Source organism: Pyrus communis, chromosome 11 (genome assembly GCF_041283825.1).
Source record: "Pyrus communis isolate YQ-2024b chromosome 11, ASM4128382v1, whole genome shotgun sequence".
NCBI classification, from domain to species: domain Eukaryota; kingdom Viridiplantae; phylum Streptophyta; class Magnoliopsida; order Rosales; family Rosaceae; genus Pyrus; species Pyrus communis.
In genome coordinates this window covers 14,017,718-14,044,721 of record NC_142575.1, presented here as the reverse complement: position 1 = coordinate 14,044,721, position 27,004 = coordinate 14,017,718, and the positions used below count along the sequence as shown (strand labels likewise).

General features: G+C 37.9%; 3 protein-coding genes and 1 pseudogene across 6 annotated transcripts; all 4 read right to left on the bottom strand.

Annotated features, from left to right (window-relative positions):
• LOC137742562 (capsanthin/capsorubin synthase, chromoplastic) lies at window positions 1-1,758 on the bottom strand. Its single transcript, XM_068482468.2, has one exon. The coding sequence runs from the start codon at window positions 1,676-1,678 to the stop codon at window positions 188-190; it is 1,491 nt and encodes a 496-aa protein (XP_068338569.2). The 5' UTR covers window positions 1,679-1,758; the 3' UTR covers window positions 1-187.
• A 7,081-nt stretch (window positions 1,759-8,839) lies between these two features.
• Window positions 8,840-11,131, bottom strand: LOC137742602 (vesicle-associated membrane protein 714). Of its 3 annotated transcripts, none has more exons than XM_068482510.2 (4): window positions 10,624-11,131; window positions 10,319-10,509; window positions 9,817-9,980; window positions 8,840-9,159 (listed from the first exon to the last, which is right to left on the bottom strand). In XM_068482510.2, exons 1-4 carry the CDS (start codon window positions 10,838-10,840, stop codon window positions 9,069-9,071), a joined length of 663 nt encoding a protein of 220 aa, XP_068338611.2. In that variant the 5' UTR covers window positions 10,841-11,131; the 3' UTR covers window positions 8,840-9,068. The 3 variants fall into 3 exon arrangements, with proteins under 3 accessions (XP_068338611.2, XP_088536026.1, XP_088536025.1); XM_088679900.1 differs by lacking the exon at window positions 8,840-9,159 and adding an exon at window positions 9,224-9,617 and having other exon boundaries at window positions 10,624-11,107; XM_088679899.1 differs by lacking the exon at window positions 8,840-9,159 and adding an exon at window positions 9,224-9,601 and having other exon boundaries at window positions 10,624-11,107.
• Window positions 11,132-13,486: 2,355 nt separating this feature from the next.
• Window positions 13,487-15,072, bottom strand: LOC137742992 (uncharacterized). The gene is made up of 3 exons (XM_068482917.2): window positions 14,578-15,072; window positions 13,983-14,192; window positions 13,487-13,777 (listed from the first exon to the last, which is right to left on the bottom strand). Exons 1-3 carry the CDS (start codon window positions 15,070-15,072, stop codon window positions 13,487-13,489), a joined length of 996 nt encoding a protein of 331 aa, XP_068339018.2.
• Window positions 15,073-21,149: 6,077 nt separating this feature from the next.
• Window positions 21,150-22,545, bottom strand: LOC137743859 (NAC domain-containing protein 90-like; annotated as a pseudogene). The gene is made up of 3 exons (XR_015952966.1): window positions 22,345-22,545; window positions 21,885-22,171; window positions 21,150-21,696 (listed from the first exon to the last, which is right to left on the bottom strand). The product of XR_015952966.1 is annotated as an NAC domain-containing protein 90-like (transcript).
• Window positions 22,546-27,004: the final 4,459 nt, after the last annotated feature.

Here is a 27,004-nt window from a genome sequence, read left to right as displayed (position 1 = left end):
TTAAGAAAGAAGGACTAGCATAACCAACTACAGATTAAGAAATTGGGGAATTAAGTATACCATCCAAATAGCATTTTACACATGCTCTGTGTCTCAGCTGATCATTTGACAAGAGGATCACTTGTAAAATCAATGGAACGAAAACCAAACTCTTGTTACTCAACTAAATATTCCAAGTGTTACATTGCTATGTAGCTTCAAGTGCGAGATTGCCCATCAGTTTAACCAAGGGAACAGGACACTTTGTAACAATATCAAACCTAGATGGGGCAGAGGCTCGGGTAAACAGAGATAAACTCAACAACGCGAGCTCTCTCAGAGACAACCTTGACGACAGAAAGCCTTGCCAGTAATAAGGATTCAAGTCAAAGAAAGCGTCAAAGAAGCTTCTACTCCCATTCAGATCAAGCTTCAACAAAGTCTCCATACCAAATGAGTAAAAGTCCCTCGTGCATCTCCTCTCAATTGGCCACAAGGCATTCCATGCTCTATGATAAAGCGGTTGCCCTCGGATCATTCGGGTTGAACCAAGGCACTCTGCAATGGCCTCAGCCAACACCGGGGCTAGAGACATGGTTCTAGCCACCATGTACCCTGTTGAAGGGTGAACAACCCCAGAAGTCCCTCCAATTGACATCACTCTTTGGGGGATCCGAGGAAGCGGACCTCCCATTGGGATCAAACACTTCTCGTTTTCAATCACCCTCTTCACTCTAATCCCCAAATGCCTTAGCCTCGCAACCATTCGTTTCTTAATCTCCATATAAGACAACACGGGCCTACTAACAAGCGAAGTTTCTTCCAGAAACACCAAGTTTGAATCAAACGGCATTGCATATAAAAAAGTTGGGAATCTAGAATTACTAGTGCGCAAATAAGGCTCGTTATCGAGATGGGAATCTCTCCAATCCATTAGAAGCATCTTGTCCAAATCAAACGGGTGTTCTTCCACTTCAGCCAAAATACCATGAGCAATCTGATAGCCATGGTTCCTAGGCTTCTCATACTCTATGAAACTGCTTGCAAACCCACTAGCATCAACAATCAAGCTTGCCTTGAGCTCATTCCCATCATCGCACAAAATAGAGGACTCGAACTCTTCGTGTTCGATTTTCCAAACCTTAGCCTTATGAAATTGAACCCCATTGGAGAGACACCTCTCCAACAATAAAGTCTTGAGTTTCTTCCTACTAACTCTACCATAAGGGCGGTCCAAATACTTTGTCTTACTATCGTTCACATGAACAGAAGCCATAGGCCACGTTTTGTCCAAGCAACTTTCAAGATTCAAGCTTTCAAATTCATCAACCCAAACTCCATAGTTATTTGGCCACATAGAAAGAGGAGAAGGATCAACACAGCATACCTTAATGCCGTAGCGGGAAACTTGCTCCGCAAGGCGAAGCCCGGCCGGGCCGGTCCCGATAATGATCACATCTAAGCGAGACCGGGTTGACGGGTCGAATTGGTGGAGATCGAAGTGCAAAGACTCGGGTTTTGCCTCTGGTTTTAAGTCGAGAAAATTGCCGAACCTGCTGCTGTGGAATTTGGAGAGAGATTTTTTTGGAGATGGGTGATGGGTTTTTGGAAAAGGGAGTGGAGGGGTGGATGAGTGGAGGAATTGGGAAGTTTCGGCCGCTGCCGGCGGCGGTGGAAATGGCCAGAGAAGGGTGGCCATTAGAGCGAGAAATGAAGGTCAACGGGAAGTAGTAAGCAGTGTTATTAATAGATGCAGAACAAGAGAGAGCGACAGAAGGAATCTAATGTTTACTGTTAACAAGATACCTTTTCATGTTTTTGGTGGATTGCCTAATTTTTTAAGCAAAACTAATTAAAAGAGTTTAAAAATTTTGTGTTTTAACAATAAGAATAAAATAAAAGGTAAAGTGAATAGTACCAGGATTGACTTTTTAGTGTAAAAATGTGGTTTTTCGTTAACATAAATAGTACCAGGAGTTTTTCGTTAAAGTTCCTAACTTTTTATCAACAGATCTTGAAGAACCAAAGGAGAATTTTGATGATTAAATAATTTCTTTATAAGAATTTTTATTCTAAAACTTGAAACAAATGAAATCCTTAATAATTAAGTTTGTGTTGGGGGCCTATTTTACTGAGGAATTATACAAAGAGAGAGAAGAGCCGGCAACATGAGAGAGAAGAGAGAATTGGTGAATTCTGTGGCATGTACTTCTTACTATACCTTTATTTGTAGTAGTAAGAAAGTAAAAATATTTGCTTTTCAAGTAATACGTTATAACTAGGAAACTATACTATAGAATCCTATAAGAATTTATACAATCACATTTCTAACTACTTTAAGACTGCAACACTTCTCCTTGAGTGTGTAAATACTTGATAAATGTCTCATTAGGTTTTCAACAACGAAGTAGGAGCAGTTGATGAAGTCATCGACACAAGAGCGAATGCGAGTATCAAAACAAAAGGAAGAATGCACAAAGAGTTGAACTCACAAAACCTTGCTATGGTAAAATCCAGGGTTGGATAAAAAACCCATAGTCTAAGGAGAAAAATGAGACTTGCATTAAGTCAAAACTAAACGCCTTCAGGTTGCAAGTATAACGCACATAAAAGTATGACCAGCCAGGATGGGTGCCTCGTTAAAACCTCGTCAGGTAGCAAAAATCTAAAGGAAAATAGTACATTAAGATCAAATGAGTCTACTTCTGGATGCTTCCATGAGTTTGACAAAATTTATCAAGTGAGTCTACTTCTGGATGCTTCCATGAGTTTGACAAAACTTCCAAATGAGAACTACAAGCAATTCAACTCAAATAGTTTACGCATACCACTTCCTTGAACAAGCTTCTGGAAAGTAAACTTCGGTAGTGACTTTGTAAAGTGGTCGGCAAGGTAGTCCTAGGAACGGATTTCCTTGAATTCAATCTTTTGATACTCTTGTTGCTGATGTGAGAAGAAGAATTTCGGCGCAATATGCTTGGTGTTGTCTCCTTTAATGTATCTCTTCTTAATTTGGACGATACAGGTGGCGGCGTCTTCATAAATCATTGTAAGGACGTCAACAACAGAAGAAAGTATGCTAGTACTTCAAATATGCTCCATAATGGATCTAAGCTGAAAGCATTCATGCGTAGCTTCACGAAGAGTGAGAATTTCAGCATTGTTTGAAGAAGTTGCAACTAAGGTATGCTTGGTTGACCTCCAAGATATTGTGGTGTTTTCAACAATAAAGACATAACTTGATTATAGAGAGATGAGAGGGGTTAGCGGTTAAAGAAAGAAGAGAGAATTGATGAATTATGTGGTTTGTATTTCTCACCCCATTGTGTTTTTATTTATAGTAGTAAGAAATGGAGAATCCTTGCCTTTCAAGTAATACATTACAACTAAATAACTATCAAAAGATACTAAAGAATTCTATAAGGATTTACACAAAGGCATTCCTAACTAATTTAGGATTGCTAACAGTTTGATAATTGTAAAACATTTTAAGGCCTAAAAAATAAATTTCTTAGGTATATTGTATACACTAATATGTATTAGATGCTATCATCAAGTATTTCATATCCAGCTCCATTAAGTGAGAGGTTTTATATTTGACTCTCGTAAAATTACATTTTACCCCCCTCCAGTTTGGATATAATTACAACCTCATATATCATTTCTGAAACATTTTAATCTCATACATTCACTATTAATTCATTTCAATTTCATAATCAATTAGTCAATCCCTCAATTTGACTATTAAGTGATGACGTAACACTTATAAGGCCCACATTTTTGCTAACGTGGATGCCACTAACATGCCACATATGCTAATATATTTTTTTAGAACATAATAGACCCCACTAGGGCTGGGCATGGGCCGGGACCAAATTTGGAGGAACTTGACCCTACCTAGTTTTAAAATGTAACGGGGCGGGCCATGCTGGGTAAAGGGATTTTGAGTTTAGGAATCAGACCTAACTTGGCCCGTTTCAAACAGGTCGATCGGGGTGGGTCCACGAGTCCAATTACTTTTTTATTTTCAGTTTTAGGCATACTAAGATTAAAGCATAATGAGGAGCAGTTCTGGTGCAGATCGCGACAAAGACTTTGAAGTCGCCGAGCTGTTTCACGAGTTGATCGCCGAGCTGGACCGCGAGCGGCAAGTTCGCAAGGCGGTGGAGAATTCGAAGTCGGATTTGCAGGTTCAGTTTAACCTACATACTCGCCATTGCCCTACTCATCGTCGAACTAACGCCACTGGTCGTCTTCCTCACCACAGTCTTGCTAACCAAGTATCTCTCACTTGACGGCCTCACCACAAAGGTCGAGAACCCATTACCATCTCCCTCATCGTCAAACGACGCTCGCTTGAAGTCGTGCAACCTCTTTGTGGTTTGATTTCGATCGGGCTTGATGATCATTGTACCAAAATCGCAAGCCGTTTTCGTCTTCCTCTTCGTCGTCAAAGTAATCGATTAAGGCTCCGTCGTCGAAGTCCTTGGGAAGGCATTTGAGGAGCGAATGGAGAGAGGTGTCGTCGTCTTCGTCTTCGTCGGCATTACCCTTATAGACCATGATGGCATATAGGTCGGGTTCTGGGTCGGAGCTCTTGTGCTTGCTCTGTCGATCAGACTCGGAGTCATCTTCGTCGTGGATGACTACCGTTGAGTAATCAAGTTTGGGTGGGATTTTTTGGGTCTGATGAGTGGTAGGGATCAGATCCAGTTCCGATTGGGAGTGAAAGATAGGAAGATAGAGAGAGAAAAAATGTGTTAGCTAGAGTCTGAGAAACATACTCTAGACTTGCATAGATAAGAAGGGTGAGAGAGTGAGTTGTAGAGGCGATGTCGTTAATGACTCGAGGTTGTTGGACCGTCCATTGCAATTACAAACGGGCTGGTCTAGGGTCCCCTTTTCCTATACATCTAGAACCGCCCCACCACTAAAATTTCAAAACCCTGCCCAACCCCGCCCCGCCCAGTTTCTCTTATTAAAAAATTGGAATTGGCCTGTACCCACCCTAAACCTTGATTACCCGCCCCCGACCCACGGTTTTTATACCCATTTGCCCACCCCTAGGCCCTGCCCCACCTCTACTACTATTCACCTTCAACCTGCTCCCCTCCCTCGCAAAATGCGGAATTCATATTCTCCACGTCATCACTTAACAATTAACTCAACAAATTTTCTAACAGATATATGAAATTAAAATGAATTAATAGTAAATGTATAAGAATGAAATGTTTTAAATATTTTAAATATTTTGTATGAGTTTACAATTGATCCCAAAGTTAAGTAAGTAATATGTAATTTACCGTTTAAATTATTATAACTAGTTAATCCCAGTCAGTATGTAAATCTCGCCACAAATTCGAACTCTAAAACCTTCATTTCACCGATTTCTCCCAAAAATCCTCTGCTCATTTTCCACCGAATCCCCATCAAACCTCCCAAATTCACATCAATCCATAAGCTTCAGTTTCCCTCTAGGGTTTTCGGAGCTATGTAATTGTAGAGATAGAAAGTGGGTAGTCGTCAAAATGCTAGGAGGGTTGTACAGGGACCTTCCTCTGTCCTCTTCGACAGAGAAATAGAAGCCCTGCAATAGTGCGGTGTGGTTGAACAACACGAAAATGGCTGCACATACCCTCGGGAAGTCGTCGTCGATTTTGCCCTGCTGCAGACGATTTAATTGTAGAACACTATTTCGCATAGAAGAGGGCTATGCCCTTTTATTTTTGTTTTCGATATTTCCAAGATGGAGAAGGATTTGGATATTTTCAAGATAGATATTAAAGACTTTATATATATATATATATATATATATATATATATTTTTTTTTAGTTTGATATTAAATATAAGATCCCACATCGCCCAGGGGTATATTCTCATCTCTACCTAGTACGAGGCCTTTTGGGAGCTCACTGGCTTCGGGTTTTATAGGAACTCCGAAGTTAAGCGACTAGTGCACGAGAGCACTCCCATGATGGGTGACCCATTGGGAAGTTCTTGTGTGAGTTCCCAGAAACAAAACCGTAAGGATGTGCTGGGGGCCCAAAGCGGACAATATCGTGCTATGGTGGTGGAGTAGGCCCGGGAAGTGGTCCTTCCGGGCCGGGATGTGACAATTTGGTATCAAAGCCTAACCCTAGCCGCATATGTGCCGACAAGAACGTCGAGCCCCTAAGGGGGGTGGATTGTAAGATCCCACATCGCCCAGGGGAGTGATCCTTATATGTATATTCTCATCTCTACCTAGCACGAGGCCTTTTGGGAGCTCACTGTCTTCGGGTTCCATAGGAACTCCGAAGTTAAGCGAGTAGCGCGCGAGAGCACTCCCATGATGGGTGACCCACTGGAAAGTTCTCGTGTGAGTTCTCAAAAACAAAACCGTAAGGGTGTGCTGGAGGCCTAAAGCGGATAATATCGTGCTACGATAGAGTCGGGCTCAAGAAGTGATCCCGTCCGGGTCAGGATGTGACATTAAAAGACTTGGAATCCACAAAATTAATTTTCATAAAAATATGGAATCAATAATATTAATCTTCATAACAGTTTTAATCAGAAAGAAATTAAAATAAACATTAATTTAGTCCATCTCCGAGCAAACACCAAATTGAAAATAATATTTTTTTTCATTATCCTGCCCTTTAGTCCTACACTGCACCAAACGCTTCACTAGTTTAGTCCAACTTATTCTAGTCTAAACCAGTCTAGCTTAGTCTCTAAAGCTAATCCAATCCAAGATAATCCAGTACAACAAACACACCCTAAAACTCATTATCAATCATATTAAATAACCCTGCCCACTTTTATTATTTTCAAATTTTCTATCTAAAATTCCTAACTTAATCATCAATTAGGCCTTAAAAATAGGAATTTTATTTCTACAAATCAAATTTCGCAATTTAAAATGGAAGACTTTTTTTGTTTGTTAAAAAAAATGGAAGACTTTTTAAAATATTTTGCTAAGGAGAATTAAACTATATAAAAATTTATACAGACAATCATAAAACCAAACAAATAAACTAATATGCAAACACAATAAACAATATAGATAATAAAGGTACATGAATATATATATATATATATGTAGGTGCATATATATAGGTATACATTTACATAGGTTCATATATATAGGTGCTTATATATAGGTACACATATATACAAAAGTTCATATGTATAGGCACACAAATGTAAATATAGGAGCATATATATATATATATATATATATATATATATATATATTGATACATAAATATGGATTTATGTACATATGCATAGGTACACAAATTATGTATTTATACACATGCATATATGTACTGTTACCACTTCAGCAATTTTTTACACGTATTGAATACACATTAAGTAAAAATCTTTTATTTAAAATACTAAAATTAAAACAAAACAAAAGTTAATGATTATTAGCTAGATTTTGGTGATATATAAAGTCAAAGGACCAAAATCAGTATTTAATCTTACACCCAACTTTAATGTAAAATAGATCTTATTTAGGGATTATAGTCTAGTTTCCTATATAATTATTTTATTTTTTTCTGTTTTTTGTTTTTTCAAATTAAAAAAAAAAAAAAAAAAACCAATTACCACACGCATACTAGTATATAGATAATGTATCATGATTATAGTGTCAATATAACAAAAATGGTGAACTGTCAATTCCTAAATTATCACATGAGTAAAAATTAAATCCCTAAACTGTTATTTTTTTTTTCGGAAACATCAATCTTTGAATTATAAAAATTTGCCAATTACAACCCTAATATTAAATACAAAACTACTATTTTCAATTTTCTGTCAATTTAAGTCACGTCACTTGCATGTGATATGGGTAGATTGGCAATTTTTCATAAAAAACAATGTATGGGTTTAACTTTGGAGGGTAAATTAGATGTTTGGTTTACAACCTATATGAAACGTTAAGAGCTTCTAGATGAGCAAAGGACGGTATTACACTCTAAAATGTGTTAAGTGACTCAAGTTGATGAAAAATTGGATACAATAACTATGACTATAATAGTAGGGATGCAATTAGCAATTTTGAATGAATTTAGGAACTTATTTTACCGAAAAAATAATTCAGGAACCTAAATTTCACTGAAGTGATAGTTCAAGCTATATCTGCACTTCACCCTAATAGAAATACATCAATACGAGTCATGCTCAAACCATGCCAATCATGTCTTAAGGTCAGTCCACATCTGTATGGTCATGGCAGAATCTACAGCAAGGGATATTGAACACGAGTAAAACTTACGGTGCGGCTCAACGCAATGTTCACTAAAAATGAAATGATCACCTTTCTGGCGAAGAATATGTAAGACAGGCTTGACATCACAGAGTATGAAGTTCTAGACAAAGCCACTCGAAGAATAGGTAGGCTGCTTTCGACCAAAGGAGAAAATAATATGTAGGTCTGCTTATAAACGAAATGCTGCATTGCAGAAGCACTACTAGGTTGCACAGAGGTTATCAAAATCAGTCTCATTAACATAAACAGAAAACAGAAGACACCAAACCAGCGCTTAGCTAGGAAGGTAGAAGTTTATATGACACAACCACCACTCATTTACTCCCTTGTCAAGGCATCTCCAATGCAAACAACCTCCTACACGACTAACAACTGAGATGCTGCATATATAGGGTTTTATAACGGCAGTAGAAGATGACGTAAAATGTGTATTGAGGAGGTTTATCTGCAGATACTGGAACCTCGTGGTGGAATATGCATTTTGGTACCATCCACACCTTAGAAATCGTCAAAGATACCAATTAGTAGTATGTAAGTTTTCACAATCAATAACAATTTACTAATTACCAAAGTGTTTAAAAGTTACGGAGATGATATGAGACTGTTAGAACAACTTGACAAGCTTCCTAAAAAATATCAGCAATTCACTCCAAGTGCACAATCTACAGGATTATTACTGGTACATTGCAAAGCTAAGATATTTCACTTCCATATACACACAAAGAATTTGAACCATCAAGCACTGGAACCCCTTTCCGTACATATTGACTTGGATTATCTCAAAAGTAATTGTTCCATACCTCAGCAGAATTTGAACAACAAACGAATTAGTCAAGACCTGCAGGAAGGTAGTGTGATGCCTCCACAACAAGCAGCAATTATGATGTACAGAAGGATGACAATCAAGCATGTCAACAGGGCCCTGTAACAATTAGACAACCTTCAATGCACTGAACTGGAAATGGCAATACCAAACAAACAAATCAAAACACGATATAATATCATGCAGCTTCATCTTTACAACATTTGGGAAGTACAAAGGCTATACAGCTCAGCAAGGAAAAGCATTCAGTGCTTATGGACCCAAGGATTTTGGAGTCGAACATGAAATCAAAATATTTGATCTTGTTACAAAGTCGATGTCATCTTCAGAAGGCAGTGTGCATAATAGATTATAATAAACTTAGAGTATGATATTATGAACAGTGAAATTAAATTTATAGCCATTGAGTGATCTTGCTAAGCTTTCTCGACCATTACTTTATTAACAATGTCGGCTTCAACTATTGTAGGAGTTATCTTGCTCTTCAAGGTTTTAGATTCAGGCTTGTGATTGCAGATGGATACCATTACTACAGGCATACCTGCAACAGATTTCCTCTGTTTTTTCTCAATCAAATACATAGCCTTTATCTGGTCTGAGAAAAATTATTCAGAAAAGAGAAATTTAATGTTTGGTTTCGTTACTTAATGTTGAATTCTGACCACTTCTAATGATCTTTATGTTACCTTTTCTTCTTCCCAGAATATACGCCAACCATTCTACATCATATCATATTTGTAAATCAAAATGACTTACAAGAGCTTTGCATTTTTCATCCACAGAGCTCGACGAAGGCGTTTAGACTGCTTCTTGAAGTGAAATGCACTATCTTGCATAGTTGCAGTTTTGTCAACAAGTAGCTCAATCCGGTCACCCCTCTCCAATATCTTTTCGATGTTGTCCACCATTATAGTTCGTATCTAGATACCAGAAAATGACTGTTAGAACAAAATAAACATAAACTAGAAAGGCATTGAAGAACGAAACATCAACCTAGCAAATGAACAGAGTGCCGTATAACTTTGAACGCTACAAATTAAATGCTTCGGTATAATATTTTGTTCACCGAGACTGCAAACTATCTTGTGATGCCTCAGAAATTATTAGGTTAACAACACCAACTGACTTGCTTTCAGATAACAGATGTGTTCTCCTAAAACACTCATTTTACCCCCAACCAGTATAACGGGCAAATTGCGAAACAAGTAAGATAAGACGACCAAATGATCAAAATGCCAGAGAAGCACAGCAAAATTACCTCACCAACTTCGCTCCTCACACGGTTGAGAGTGTCGGCACTAGGATTACTGGAGAAAAACTCCATTTGTTGATGCAACACCCTCGAAAACTCGTCGTTCATTGCATAAGCCGGAGCATAAGGGGCAATTCTGCCATAATTCTTCATGAATCTCATATGAATATCCTCCAAGTACGAAAAGGGTATTCTTCCTGGATCAATAGCAATTCACCAACACACTAAAAATCCACAAAACCCACAAAAAAAAAAATGGAAGTTCCCAAATCAAAATTGAAGAACATAATCGAAGGAAATACGTTACGCACTGCCGAAGGTGTCGTTGGCCATGCAGAGGAAAGTGAGGCCATCGGCTCTAAGTATGTGGAAGATGTATCGATCTTGAGAGAAGCAAACCCTAGATTCGGCCTCCGACGGAAGCTTTTCGCAGATCCGCCGAGCCACAGCCCCCGTGTTCCCTGTAACCGCGCTGAACTCGGCCAAAACCACCGTGCCTCGAGCCACCACCGCGTAGAGTATCGCCATCGACGGTTCGTATCGTCGGGAGTTGGGGTCTGGGGCTCCGCAAGCTCTCTACTTCGATCGCGATCGAAGTCTCATGGAGCTGTTTGAATTCTGATTTACTGATTATTTTGTTTTTTTTATTGTTTGTTTTTTTGTTTTTTTGTTTTTTTTTTTTTGTTTTTTTGTTTTTTGGTTTTTGTTATTGTGAAGGTGAAGACCGGGAAGTAGACGATGTTTGCTGTCACCGGTGGCCGGTGAGTCCAACGAGACATTGGGGTTTCGTGTTTGATAAAATAAGAAGGAATCGTACACACCCTTGGTCCTACTAGTGTTTCGAAATTTGTTTCCATGTCCCTGTTAGTTTGTGTTTCTGTTAAGACTTGCAAACCAATTGAATTCTGATCAATTTACTGTTATTCATATTCGAATTCATTTCTAATCTAATTATTTATGCTTAAATGTTAAAATGGTTCATGTGTTTTAGTCATTCGGTTAATTTAATTCTTATGTTTTCAATTTGGTCAATTTGGTCATTGTGTTTATCTTCGTGAGCCAATTAAGCACATTTCCACCTAATTCATGTAAAAAAATTTACAAATTATTATAAACATATTTATAAAATTATAATTTATTTGATTTAAAATGTTTAAAATGAAATAAAATTAAAAATTAAAAGAAAAATTATCCTCCTCATAACATTACACCCTCTCTTTTCTGTGTCACAACCTTAATCAATTTTTAGATTGCAAGTTTTATTTTTTATATGTGTTATTTCTCATTAATTTGTATTTTTCTGTAAAAAGAAAGCGTAATTATTTCTTATATGATTTTTCTTATGAATTTCTTAAAAGAGATTGCATTAAATGTCCTTAATTGACTAACAGAGACAAACATGCGGACTAAATAAGCTAAATCGAAAACATGGGGACTAAATTGGTTATATGACTATAACATAGGGACCATTTTGACATTTAAGCCATTATTTTAAAATGGATCGAATTGATGAGCATCAAATCCGATTGTTGTTGTACTATTTATAAATAGTACGATAATCTATGCTATTTCATTTAAACTACGAGAAGAGATTCGAACACATAATTTTAAGTGCAAGGATAAATTCGCTTAACTAACTGACCACAACTCATTGTCGCATAAAATGGATTCTTTTACTATCCAAGAATTTTTTTAATACTTCCATGTATATAATAATAAAAAGATTATAAGAGTATTTTGCATGGGAAAGGGATCATCTCCATATCCCTTCCTCCTAATCCACCAAATCAAGGAATCCATACCGTTAAAATCTAATCCAACGGCTGAAGTTATTATAACTTTTAAAGTAGACCCCTATTTGTAGTCATTTGATCAAATTTCAACGGCACGGGTTCCCTAATTTGGTGGATTAGGAGGAAGGGATCTGAAGAGGATCCATTTCCTTTTGCATGCATAAAATAATTATATATACACACACACACACACACACACACACACACACACATATATATATATATATATATATTTTATTTTATTTTTTTAATGCAATAACATTATGAAACGTGAGGGTAAAGCCACTAATACAACAAAGACTCGTAAAATCAAACAAGTAGTAGAACTAATAGAGCATTGATAAGTACATAAATACCCTTATATATATATATATATATATATATATATTTTTTTTTTTTTTTGCCAAAGAGAAGAATATTATTAGTTACGAATAGAAATGTTTACATCAATAGCCTGAGCATTAAACAACCACTCTGGTTTAAAGCAATCCCACAAGTGAGAACCCAGCATACGTGTGACATAATTCGCCACCAAATGCACAGCCCATTACAGGCACGAGGAGTAAAGAGAAATTCTACATAACTCAATTGCTGTCAGATATGACCAATGTCCCATAACACACCTTTAATGCTAGCCTCCGGTAATAAAAGACCATTTAACATATCCACGAGCATCTTCGAATTAGTTTCAATCTAACCATCCTATAACCTTTCTCCATACATGCCAACAAAGCCCCCATCACCGCTTCCGCTTCCGCCATCTAGCTAGATTCACACAAAACATTCCCCACACCTTCGGCTCCTTGAAAAATCCCTGCAAAATCTCTAGCAACCCATCCAAATCTACCCCTCCCCGTTTAAGTGTACCAAGCTTCATCACAATTAACCTTAATTGTGCGAAATTGAGGCTTCACCTACCTTTCCTGAACCGTCCCCCCTACTCGACACTGTTGTCCATCTAACTGCACTTGATCCCCTCCACATTCCTCAATCTCACTCCATTGTCGCTGCAGAAGCTCTAAAGCAACTCGAGGCTCCACTATGCTCTTCTCAAATACCACACTATATCTACATTTCCAAATATGCCACAAACCACACACCACCTACCACATAAGTTTGTCTGCCTCCACCTCGTCACTATATTTCTTACTCAACCATTTCCAACATTCCAAAAAATCCCCACCCTCCACTGAAACCACATCCAACTGTAATGTCAAGCCAAACCAAAAAATTCTAGCAAACGAACATTTGAAAAAGAGATGTACTGTGTCTCCATGTCCTCCCCACAATGTGGACACCAAGTCTCCAACCAAACACCTCGACGTTGTAGATTAGATCGAATCGCAAGGATATTTTTGCGACCCTTCTGAAGAACTGGCAACTACCACACAACTAACCAAATAGGATCTTTAAGATGATCCTCACATGACTGACCCGTACCTTTTCGTCCCAGCTCACCATTCCACTCCATCTCTTGAGCCACCTTATATCCCGATTTGACCGAGTACATCCCATTCCGTGTATAGTGCCAAATGATACGATCCAGGCCTCCAAATTGACTAAACGGTAAACTTAAGATGATGCAGGCTTCCTCATTATTGAAACATCGATCAATCACATCTATTTCCCATTTACCATCAGGAACCATGAGTTCTTCAGCCCTTTGTGGCATCTTCGTAGAACATGAGATAGGGATAAAAGTACACGAAATAGGTAACCTTTAGAATTCGAATACTCCGTCCGTCTCCAACCCACCATCGTATGCCTCATTTCAAAATATTTTGTCCCTACAAAATACCCTTCTAACCCCAAGAAGTTCCTCTTTCCACTGGTGCATCCAAAAAAGAAGAGGAAGGGTAATATTTTGCTTAAAGAACCTTTGCCAACAGAGAGTCCGGATTACAGATAATACACCACCCAACCTCCGCTAGCATGGCTAAGTTAAAAGCAATAATTTCCTTGAACCCAAGCCCTCCAAATGTCATACCTTTCGCCACTTTCCTCCAAGCCATCCAATGAACCCCCTTCTGTGTTTTCTGGTCCCTCCACCAAAAGCGAACAATTACTTGTTCAATTTCCCTTGCCAACTGAATGGGTAATTGAAAACAGGACATAGTATAATTAGGCAAAGCAGTCGCTACATTTTTAAAAAGTACCTTTTTCCCAGAAAACCGATAAAAACTTTTCCGCCCATCCATTAATTCTCTCTTCTAACCTATTCCATATATCTTCAAACACCTTCTTTTTTTAGACCCCAAAATCCTCTTGGGTACCCAAATATTTACTGAAGTTCTCTTGATATTTAATCCCTAACACCTCTAATAGCCGAATCCTTAAAGCTTGCAGACAACAAGAACTAAAGTATGTCGAGATTTTCTCCAAATTCACGAATTGGCTCGACCCATTAGCATATTTTTTTAGTACACCATTAACATGTAACGCCTTTGTTGTTGTTGCTTGACAAAATAGCACCGAGTCATTCGCAAAGAAAACATGAGAAAGAGACTCGGCAATATGGCTAACAGTCATGCCCCGAATGCACCTAACCTTCTCTTCATTTTTTAGTAAGGCAGAAAGAACTTCAGCACAAATTAAAAACAGAAACGGCGATAGAGGGTCCCCTTGGCGGTTGACCCCTGCAAGGTGTGATGTTCCCCAAAGCTTCCCCTTTACTACCACACTATAAAAAATAGTTTGTACACACTCCATCACCCACTCACAAAAAGTCTCATCAAATCCCAATTTATGCAACATAGCATTCAAAAACAGCCATTCAACACAATCATAAGCCTTAGCCATATCCAGCTTCAACGCCATGAAATTGATCCCTTCCTCACTCCCTTGCTTCATAGAGTGAAGCAATTCATAAACCATCAGTATATTATCTGAAATTTGTCTCACTGCCATAAACGCCGACTGATTCAGACTAATTACCTTAGGAATCACTTTTTTTAATCGATTCGTCATCACTTCTGAAATAATCTTGTACACCACATTACATAAGGATATTGGTTGAAATTGGGACATTTTCCTTGGATTGTCCACGTTTGGAATAAGCACAATATTTGTGTGATTCAACTCTTTTAGCATTCAGCCAATTTGAAAGAAAGTTTTAACCATGCCTAGCACCACACCACCCACTATTTCCCAATGATGATGAAAGAACCCAACATTAAACCCATCTGGACCTGGTGATTTGGTTGGGTGCATTTGATACATAGCATGCTCAATCTCCGCATCGGTCACCCGAGCAATCAATAAATTATTTTCCAACCCTCCTATTCTACTCGGCACACATGATATAATATTCATGAATTAGATGCCCTGGCCGAAGAGAACAAAGATTGAATGTATTGCGCTGCAATACCTTGAATACTCTTATAGGTCATGCCTCCTTAGTCTAAAAGATTTGTCTTCCATTTTTTGAGCCTCTTGTGGGTAAGTAGGCTATAGGTGATGGCCATAATACAGTAATGGGATCTTCTCATGATCCTTTCCATCTGGATTCGGAGGATCCTTTCAATCTTAGTTGTCCAAAAGAAAATCGAACAGTCAGGAAAATGTTTAGTCACTATCGGAATAGGAAAAAGCTACGATGGTAACAATGGCCATCGGATCCTTTGCATCGAATTCCCCGTGATGGTGTTGACGACATGAGGGGTTGAGAGGGTGCAGAGGTGGAGGAGACGACAACGTTGTCAGAATTGTAGTCAAGATCGATAATTTCAAGGTCCTGTTCGAGGCAAGGTTGAGATTGTGGCTTTATGGACCTATTCGAGGAAGAAGATGAAGCTGCGATTGCTTCACGGCTGTGCTGGAGGTAGGCTTGCAGGCAAAATTTAGGATTTGAAGGATCCGGTTAGGAGGAATCCGGAGATGATCCTTTCCCATATAGGAATAAAATCCTCTTTGGATCCCTTCCATCTGGATTCAGAGGATCCTTCAATCTTAGTTATCCAAAAGAAATCCAAACGATCAGGAAAACGTTTTCCCGCCATCGAAATAAGAAGAAGTTGCGATGGCAGTAATGATCATCGAATCCCCGGTAATGGTGTTGACAACATGAGGGGTTAAGAGGGTGCAAAGGTGGAGGAGATGACGGTGCTTTTAGAATTGTAGTCAAGATTGATAGCTTCACGATCCTGTTCGAGCCAAGGTTGAGATCGTGGCTTTGTGGACTTATTCAAGGAAAAAGATGAAGTTGCGATAGCTTCGCGGCTGTGCTGGAGGCAAGGCTTGCAGGCAAAAATCATGATCCAAAAGATTTTGTTGGGAGGAATCCAGAGAGGATCATTTCGCCCTAATACAGGATTTCTTCCGTATCCATTACTGACATGTGGTGCAGAGTTGATAGTTGAGTATGCCTTCTACTTCATGGGTAAAAAATGCTTAGTTGTGGAGATCAAAAAGTGACCAAGGTCAAGCGCTTTAGTTAGACAATACGCTCAGTTTGAAACCTCTCTAGTTAATGTTGTGGGCCTTGCCACCTAGATAACCCATTACTAGTTTAGGTCTCTGTGGATTTCTTTAGGAGGCCCATTTTAGTGAAATAGTTTTTACTTTTTAATAAGGCCGAAAAAGCCATTTATTAACATAACTAAGAAGCATATGATCCAAAAAGTAAAAGTCTTGAATGAATCTTCAAAACTTCGAAATAGTATCTACCATAAAATTAACTTCTCTATGAACGTGTTTCTAAGTGATGTAGGTGAAGTGATTGGAATTCTAGATTTTTCAGGGCAGGTTGGTGTTGACTTGCCTTTGTTAGGCAGGTTGGTGTGACAATTTAAGAAGGGTTCGCACACCTTGCATTCAATCGAAGGACGCTTATTACCTATTGAGTTTGCGCGCCACGTAGGCTAAGTAGTCTTTAGAGTCAACAAATTTATAACAATTTTTTGTGCTCATATGTTATTGTGATCAACCTCCACATCTTTTGAGCATAAAAATAAGTGAGGATCCTTGTGATATCCCGTCCCTAAAATTATTATTTTATTTTATTCTTGACGTATTTCGAAGATTTGATTGGAACTAGTTCTTTATTTCTCCAAATTTAAGAAAACAAAGTGAGGGGTACTTTAGTCATTTCTAATTTTCTCAACCTTTTAGGTCAACTCTTGAATTGGTTAGGTAGAGTTCGATTCCATGAGCGCGTAGGCGTAAACAGATCTTATTTTTGAGTCCGAACGGAGAAGTTAGAGTCGTTTGAAGTTGGTGGCATTTTGGTAATATTACCAAATTGCTATAAATTAAATGGGAGGGAAACCTCCAGAAAGGAGGGAGAGTTTTTCGGAAAAATGGGGGGGAAGAGCTGCCTAACCCGTTTTTAGGGAGAAATTGACCCATAAACCCACCAAACTTGACCCGCTTGTATATTTTTCATCCGAGCTCCGTTTTGGATGATCTTGGTGTCCTTGGAAAGCTCTTGACGAGCCCTACATCTCTGTGATGTTAGATTTTCCATTTCTTTTCCATCTTTGCAGTTCGAGGTCTCAAAGTCCACGACTTTTCCGACGGTTTTATCATTTTTCCGGTGATTCCGGCAATGATTTCCTTTGAGTGAGGTATGAAACTTCATCTACTCTTCATAATCTTCAAGTGGGTATGCTTAGTTTGTGCTTTCGTATTCGTTTTAGAGTTGGGTGTTTAGAACACCTAGAAATCCGGTTTTCTCCGGTGAAATTGGACGGTTTCCGGTTAGAATTTATCGTCGGCCTAGTTGTGAAAAGTGTTTCCCTTGTTGAGCTCTAGCTACCACGTAAATTTGAGCTCCTCTAGTTAATGTTGAAATTGGGGGTTTGTAAAACCTCCATCTTGACTTCCACCGCGTGTGGCGGTGCGTGGGATCGTTCACGAGTGTTGTCTAGGTTTTAAATACCTTCTAGTGACCATGTGAACCTATGTTTAGCTTGGTTTCCAAAGATTCAATTGTTTGGTGTGGTGATCATTTTGGACCGCCACTTGTTTGTGTGATTGATGACAATTCGACCATTGGATCATAATGAAACTTTAGTATGTTATCCTCGAAGCATAATGTGGACTTTGGAAAGTTATGGATCATAAATTGGATTTGCGGATTGTTGTGGACCCCATCGTTGACCGAGAGTTGATTTATGGTCAACATGTCTCGGAATGTTCTAAATAATAAAATTAGTACCATGGGAGACTTAAGTGAAGTCTAGTGGGCCTACATTGGTTAGAGAGTGACTTGAACATGTGTGATATGGTTATTACCTTGATTTCTTATATTGGTATCATTTGTGAATTTGACTTGGTCTTATAATGTGATTCTAGTGAAATGTGATTATATATATATATATATATATATATATATATATATATATATATTTAGCCATAGACCTATGTTTATCAATCATGATTTGGCTTGTGTACTGATGATGATCGTGGTTTGTGAATTGACGTGCATATTCGAAAGGTGTTTGAATTACATAGATGGTATGTTATGATGAAATGTGATGTGAATATGAAATGGTTTTATAATCATTTTTCCTATAAATTGTTAATTTTCATATTTAGCCAATGATATAGTTATATGAAGTGGGATTTGACGTGCATATTGGAAACATGGTTTGTTTTGTATGATTGGCTTGATTTGATGAGGTGAGGGCTAGTGGTGGACCGTTAACCCATTGTCATGGGGTTTGTTGCTTTGAAAGATGTGTCAATGCTCGTTTCATTATTTCATTTCTTGTTTCGTTGAGCCTTTATAACTTGAGTAACTTGATTCATGTGTTGTTTCATTGATTGGTGGTTATGCAATGTACTCCGCGATTCCGTTGAGTGATGGTCCGGAATCGTATCCTGGTTTTGGTTCCGTTGAGTGGTCCGGAACCCAATGTTGTTGGATTCCGTTGAGTGGTCCGGAATCCTTGCTCTTGTTCATTCCGTAAGGTGATCTTAGGATCCTAAATTCGAGTAGATGGGAATTACCCACAATAGATATTGTGAAAATAAATTAGAATCGCCATGTTATTATTCATAACCCAAGTTGGGAATTATGTAGAGTTCATTAACTAAATTCGTGAAATGATATGTTATCTCACTGATTGATTAACGTAATTAAGTATTAATATTGTGCTTTGTGATTCCTTGATATGTTACAAGCTTTGTATTGAGATATAATGTTGGAAGTATAGTGATTGGTAAGATGAAGTGAAATGTGATTTGACTGGTGTATGGGAAATAGTTGTGACAAGTGATTGAAATGCATATTAAATTGCTTGGGAGATGTGAGGTCTAGTAATTGGCCGATAACCCATTGTGATGTGGATTTGTTGCTCGATATTGTTTCGTTTCGTTGAGTTTTTGGGAATTGAGTAGCTTGAATCATGTCTTGTTCATTCGAGCCGTTGTTATGTTTCTTGGACTTCCGTTCAATTCGGTTGGGTGGATTGGAACTGAGTTCTGTTTGGATTCCGTTGAGTGATGGTCCGGAATCCCCTTTGGAGCCTTGGTCTGTTGGGTGGTTCAAAAAAATCTCCTTTTCCAAAGATGTAGTCATCAACTGAATTGTGTTGCTCTAGCCTTGCGTTTCGACTTGTTGTATGTGTTATTGATTGATGTGATTATGGAATGACGTTGGATATGAGTGGAGTTATCATGACTATTTTAGTTGATTAATATTTCTAGAGAATAGTATGTACTTTGTTAATTCTTAAATATGCTACACGCTATGAAACGCGAATTTATGTGGGAAACGTGGTGATTTATGTGATGGATGAAGTGGAAATGTTAATCGTTATGTGGGATTGTTATGTTGGATATCATTGTTATTGTTATAATTAGACTTGTTGATAAATGTGGCTCGAGAATGGTATTGTACATCATTGGTTCTTTGAAATGATATATGTTGTGAATTGTGGTATCATGTTGTGACATAATGACCTATATATTGATGGAGGGGAAATCATGATTTTCAGATGGGTTGTTATGTAACCCTGAGTCTAGTATTTTCATGCTTGTCAAGTTCTATTGATTGATTGAGAAATGTTATACCTTTCGACTTAATCGGACTGTGTTATATGTCAATTATTGTGCATGACGAACTACGAATGGCTTGATCCCTGTTTAGGGTACGTAGGCAGTCTAATGGGGAGGTTAGATGCAGCCATAAAGCATACGAAAAATAACTATGTGATTCGATTATTGAGTTGTGCTTGCCCATATCTCGGAGGTGAGGTATGATAGATACGGATTTTTGGTGACGTCACGTGTCAATTCTGGACGTATGTCGGGATTGGGGCGTGACAATCCTCGCTGGATCCTTTAATCACATTTGGTCATCGTACATCGTGCGGCTAATTTTTGTTAGATACTATTTATATTCAATTTTAAATATAAAATTTTACAATGATTTCTGACTGCACAATGTACGATGAATGGACCTAATTGAAGGATTCTCAGGATCTTCACAAAGAGGATCCAGCAAGGATCCTCTTGGCATAAAAATGCTTTGCACTGTGTCTTGGTGGTTGGATGCGGTTCATTTGTAATTTGCTAACGTTTTTTTCCATGCAAGGAACCAGACAACGGAACGCTTTTATTTCTTTTGAGTTAACAAGCCCGTGTGAAAGATTAACTATCTTGGTTATCTGATGTGCTGTAATTTTTTTTTCTTTTAATTACTAAGCATCCTTTAAAAAAAATAAAAAAATAAGCTGGTATTCTTCAGAGTTCTAACTATGATCTGCCATTTTATCTATATGGTTGAAAGGGTCAAGATTCAAGTGTCTCTTCTCCCCATCTCTCACCCACTTCTTGACTTTCTCCAATACAATTTTATTCTCTTCTGAAATTACTTTAGAAATGTAACCTAATGACGAAATCGAAATGAGTTGGAGTGCCAGCGCAACTCTATTTGATTTGTTTATTGACATTATTTCCATTTTCTTTCAGATTTCGAAGACTTTCTTTTTCTTGACCAACTGATAATATATTAATAAAAAAAAAAGAGATTACAAAGGAACAATGCTTTTTAACTCTATAAGTAAAATTATAATAGGAACAAAGTACAGATGGTCATCTCCAAAGTCAAATATCAGCCTCAACTAATCTAACTATTTATTTTACATGAATTTGAATGGTTGACTTTCTTCTAATTTTTCGCTCTCATTCTTCTCTTATACTTGACAATGGAGTAGTCACAAAAAATTTACATTTTACTGCATCTAAATTAAGTTATACCTATGCTTTGCTTCCTCTAATAGCTTAGCTTGATGCCTAATCCAACTGATGCATGTTTAAAAGTTGGTTTTGGGCTGCTTATGAGAGAAAATTTAGTTGTTCCCATTCCCATAGAGGTTCTTCAAAACCTTCATTAATCTCCCAGTTACTAATATTAATCCCTGCTGACGTCTCCGGGAGATCACCAAGCTCTCCTGAATGTGAATAAGTTTCATCTGATGCGCTTGCTTTCTCCATCATTGTAGTCTTCAAAGAAGAAGTACTTGCTCCTGTAGAGTCACTAAATTTTTGTTGTGCCTCTCCGACTGGATCCAATGGCCGTCTGTCAAATGCTCGAGAACTCCCAGATACCACGTACACTCGACACAATCTGAATTCATGCCCCAACTATAGGGAATAAAATGTTATTAAGCGTGATGTGAAGAAAATTTGAAAATGATAATGTAATAATGTGATTGGTTCTGATAATTTTGAATCCAGACCTCGAGTGCAGAAGCGAATGCTCTTAAGTCATATCTAATTGAGCTGCAAATGCATTACTGTTCGTATTGTCAATTGAATTATCGTGCACATACCTTGGGTGTATTGGTAGTTGAGTTGTCTACTTCAATGGCTCTATACTCATTCATCTTCCATTTGGTTTTTCTTCCAGTTGGAGCTTTGCCTTTATAGAAAACCATGGTTTTCTTCACTCCAATCACCTTGTTATCTGAAGAGTAAACGTAGCCAGGTGAGCCGGTGGCCTTCCAGTACCCAGAGCCAGTAGTCCTGTTGGGCCTCCCTCCTTGAGCTTCTCGTTGTTGCCTCGGCGTAAAGAAAAACCATTGCTCTTTGTCTCCACGGCACAACTCCCCCGATGACACTACAACATATATAGAACAAACTTACTCACATAAGCACTAGCTACCATTATATTAGTATGTCGTGTTGGATTGAACTACATATCCAATCATCCAGTACTCTGGTGCATGCCATGCAATTGAGCATAGTAGAACATATATAAGAGTGTACGGATTAATTGAAGATAGAATGTACTTGGAAGGTCCCAAGGCTCTTTACTGTAAATTTCTACAGTGGGGATTACGCGGCAAGTATCTTCTCGCTTCCCTTGGAGCTTGTTATGCAGATAGAAGGAGACCAGTTCTTCTTCTGTTGGATAGAAGCGATAACCTGGTAGCAGCTCCTCCATGTTTTTTGTGTTATTCTGTATGTGTATATATTTTAGTTTGATATCCGTGTGCTTGGTAAGGGAGCTATTTATATAGATGGAGAGGTACAAAATAAAAAATAATGGGGAGAAAGAGACAGTCACCGAGTTAGATTGGAAAAATGGGGAGGCCTGTGGATCGGTGGAAACGTTCACGCGTTTAGGTCAGAAAATAATTGCTACTTTTTTATTTAATGTAGACATGATTATTCAGCTAATAAAATCTCCTTTGAACTAGTCAGCTATACTATTCAGTTTAACTCTATCAAGAAAGGAAAACAATTAAAGGTCCAATTCTTTTGTGGGTTTGTGGTCCATACGACGTAACGTTTCCAACATGGTCACCGCCAATTTTAATAATAAATGCAATTTGTAGAATTGAAGTTAATCTTGATATCTGTGGTTTTCTGGACGCAAATATGTGACCTGAGTTTTAGTAGAGTTATTTGGATTTTTCTTTAATACTATATATTACCGATGATACGTACCATTGAACTCAAATTTGAACTATTCACTAAATAATGTAACCATGGGTCTATTGCTTAAATTTAAACTCACTCTCCTCTCCTCCCCTGGTGAAAAAGAAAAAAATCTAATCTCTAGTGGACACAACACAAGGTGGTAGACAAAATTAAATAATATTACAAAAATAATGAATATATTGAAGATTTATTTATGCTATTTATCTTTACTTACAAGCATAATGTTTTAAGTTTAATTTTCGTGAACGGTAAGTTTGATATTTAATTATAATGGCTAAGTCATTGTGTGACAACTCAAATCTCCCCCTTTTTAATGTAAATGCATCGTCGTATGAAAACAATATATATATTAAAATTTTAAAGTTGTCTTAACTTCTTTGCATATAAATAAGAAAACATTAAATTTATAACTCTAGTTTTGTTGGTGAGATGATGCATCTTTGTGTACATTTGATGAGGTAGCATTGTAGGCTTTTCCATACATAAGCTCTTTATGAAAATCATAATTTAAAGAAAAATTGACATACCCCGACCGAGATCAAGGCGTGTTGGCCGTCACGTGGAAGTGACGTAGCCACGTGCACAGTGCGGAAGCTAATAAAATAGTAATACAAATAGTATGAATAAATAAAAACTAGCAACATAAGGTGATAAAACAAGTGCTAGCGTAGGTGAGACGCTAAGTTCAGAGCAACAAGCCTACAGCAGTCCAAAAGAAAAATGATTGGACAACAGTACACCCGAAGGTGACCTTACGCTGGTGATCGTCTATCAGAAATGCCGGGAAAGCCCTCTGGGAAACCACCGAACCTGCTAGACAACTAGAACCTGGAGGGGCGCAAAACAAAAGCGTGAGTGGGCAAAAACAAAGCTTTTCGAAAACCATTTAGTAAAATACATTCTAACCCCTCGCCGTAAAACCTATATACTTCCCAGAAAATAAACATGTATACGTATGTATAGATATGCCAAATATGCTCAAGAATATGCCATGTCGGAATCTCAGAATGAAATGCAAGTGCTCAGGTATAAATCATAACAATAACATATAATCTGGCAACCGGAGTCACCTAACGTGACTTGTACGGCTGCATGTAGAGCTCAAATCTCAAACTCAATAACTGAACCTGCCCATGAGTCGGAACCACCTAAAGTGGTCTGTACGACAGGCCTGGGTGTAACATATATATACGCTCAAGTGCTACGATCACGTGAAGGCTGTGCGAATAATCGCGGGTCACCTACAAGTCGGAACCACCTAATGTGGTCTGTACGACAGGACTGTGCACCTAACTTGGATCCAAGCTGAGCATGTGGTGCGGGAGGTGAACATCACGTGAAGGACTGTGCCCTACACTGGGCGAGAGCACTAACACCGGGGGTGCAGGTTATGAGCTCTCTAAGCATCTCAAACCACTACTGAAATATAAACATGAATAACACTTACCTGGTACTTACCTGTGCGTCCACAGCTCCCAATATGCATATGTATATATATAACCAATTGATAATGCAACTAACGACGCATAAACAATGATAATGTATTGCATGGCATATAACTAATAAACATTTAAATCAATTTCTAGGAAAAATATAGTATATAGGTATATACGGAAAACCAAAAGCCCATTCACTGGTATGTGGAAGGGTCGTAGCCCCCCTGCCTCAAGTGACCACGCTCGTCCTCGGGATACGTATCACCTATATGCGAAACAACTATAAAAACGTTAATTTTAAAGCACATAACCAACTTCTCGTAATAACTTCTCATACATTGCTCAAATTGGACAAATGAATATACCAACGTGCTCTACACAACCTCAGGATCACACCCAAATTTTTAGAAAAACTTTTCACCGCCGCACGTGCCCCCACGCGCCGGCCACGCGCAGGCACGTGCCTGGCACGCTGACGGCGTCAACTGACGCCGTAGGGAATATTCCGTTAGTTCTAACGGATTCCGTTAACGGCGTCAGGAATATTCCGTCAGACTTGACGGAATATTCCGTCTCCTTCCCCGGCGAACCTCCGGCACTGTCGCCGGCGCCGGAAAATCGCGAAAACTTTAAACTTCGATATCTCGTCCGTTTTTCATCCAAATTTCATAATTTTGGCACCAAAATGAAGCCTAGGACTAGGGGAACACAACCATACAACTTTTAAGGGTTAAAAACCATGGAATCTCACCTGCAAAATCGATCCAACTCCGGCCAACTTCGAACCCAACGATCCCGACGTCCAAATCCTTCAAACAAACTACTCCGAGTCTCCTTGGGACTCCACCAAGCTACCTACAAGCTTCATTTTCCTTAAAACATGAGAAATCACGTTTGCATGAATAGTACCCAAATCGGACATCGTCGAATCAACGTGAAAACGATGGAGTTCTCACCTGAAAAATGGTACGACTGGACTCCCACGAGCCTCACGAGCTCGAATGTGTACTCAGTTCCTTCGATCTGTGGAGATTTAGTGTGCTTGTGTGTGTGTCCGTACGTTTTCGAAGAAAAAGGGAAGGAATGGGGCTCGGGACAATCACAGGGAAAGGGACAGAGGGTTAGGGAGAGTGAGAGTGTGAGTGTGTGGCCCAACACATGCCAACACAACACAAAACAACCAATAGACGTAAAAGAAGCGAACTAGGGGCAAAATAGTCTTTTCACACGTGCGTTAAAACGTTTTTGGGACGGGCTGTCACAAAAACACTTTAAAACTAAATAATTTTGAGAAAAATTCAAATTATTTTGTAAAATCAAATTAAATATACAGCTAAGAAAATTTATTAGAGCATAATAAGGAATAGATAAGGAGTTTTTTTTTTTTTTTTTTTTTTTTTTTTTTGCCACGTTCTTGAAGTGTTTTTTGCTAATTTGGCATATTGGCAAAAAAAATCAAATTAACAAAATCCTTCAACGATTTTTTTTGCCAACATGGCCTTCAACCGTTATATTTCATTTGCTAACTTTCTTCATGTAATAGTTTTAAAGTTACTTTTTGATAAATTTGAAAGTATGATGTGTCGAGGATCCTCTGTGTAAGTTTTTATCATCTTTTAGAAATAAAAAAAAAAAGTTGATAATTTCTTGTAACAAATTTGAGATCCCTCCCTTGAAGTTTGCTTATACATGTAAACACATGCTCACATACAAACAACCCCTTCATAAGAGTAGTTCCCTCGGATGAATAGTACAAAGAGCTAGTTAGATCTTATTCTTTAAGAAACAACTATATATAAAATCTTTAATTATTTGACTATCACCATGAGCATTTCATTGTTTTATAGAAAAACATCGTGTTGGTCTATTATGATGTTATATATAGTTAGATAATAATTCTTGATTTATTTTATCATGACAAGGAATTTCAATTTCGATATGAGAAATTGAAAGACAACTTTCAAATTAAAAATAAGAATTTCATATCACCATTCCAGACATAATTTTCAGTTTATTTTAGTACACTAAAACAAAATCTTTTCAGGCAGTTTTTAAATTTATTTATTTTATTTTTATTACAAGGAATATTTTATGTCAATCTACGCTAAGAGGTTGAAAAAGAATTTGAATCCAAAATGCAGAGGGTTGAATGGAAGACTCTAATTACCAAATCAATTCACCACTTACAATTTTTTTTGAATTGTTTTACTCCACAATATATTATACCAAAAACATATACATATTTTTTTTCCCAAAGGATATATAAGTAAGCATGATGAGAAAAAAAAATCTAAGAGCATCTCCAATCCATATGTGAAATGTGATGTAGAATGCCCAATGCCATGTCGGACAAAAAAACAGCGAAATGTTATAAGCTGACGTGGATCGATTGCATTGCCTTTGGTTGTCATTTTTGGCAGCATAAGGTTTGGGCGCTAAATGCTTTTAATTTATTTTTTAATGCACGGTTTCCTTTACCAATAAATGGAATGAAAATTAAATCATTTTTAATTATTTCTTAATAGTTAATGTACCATGAGGCCAAACATATTAATAAAACAAATATTTGA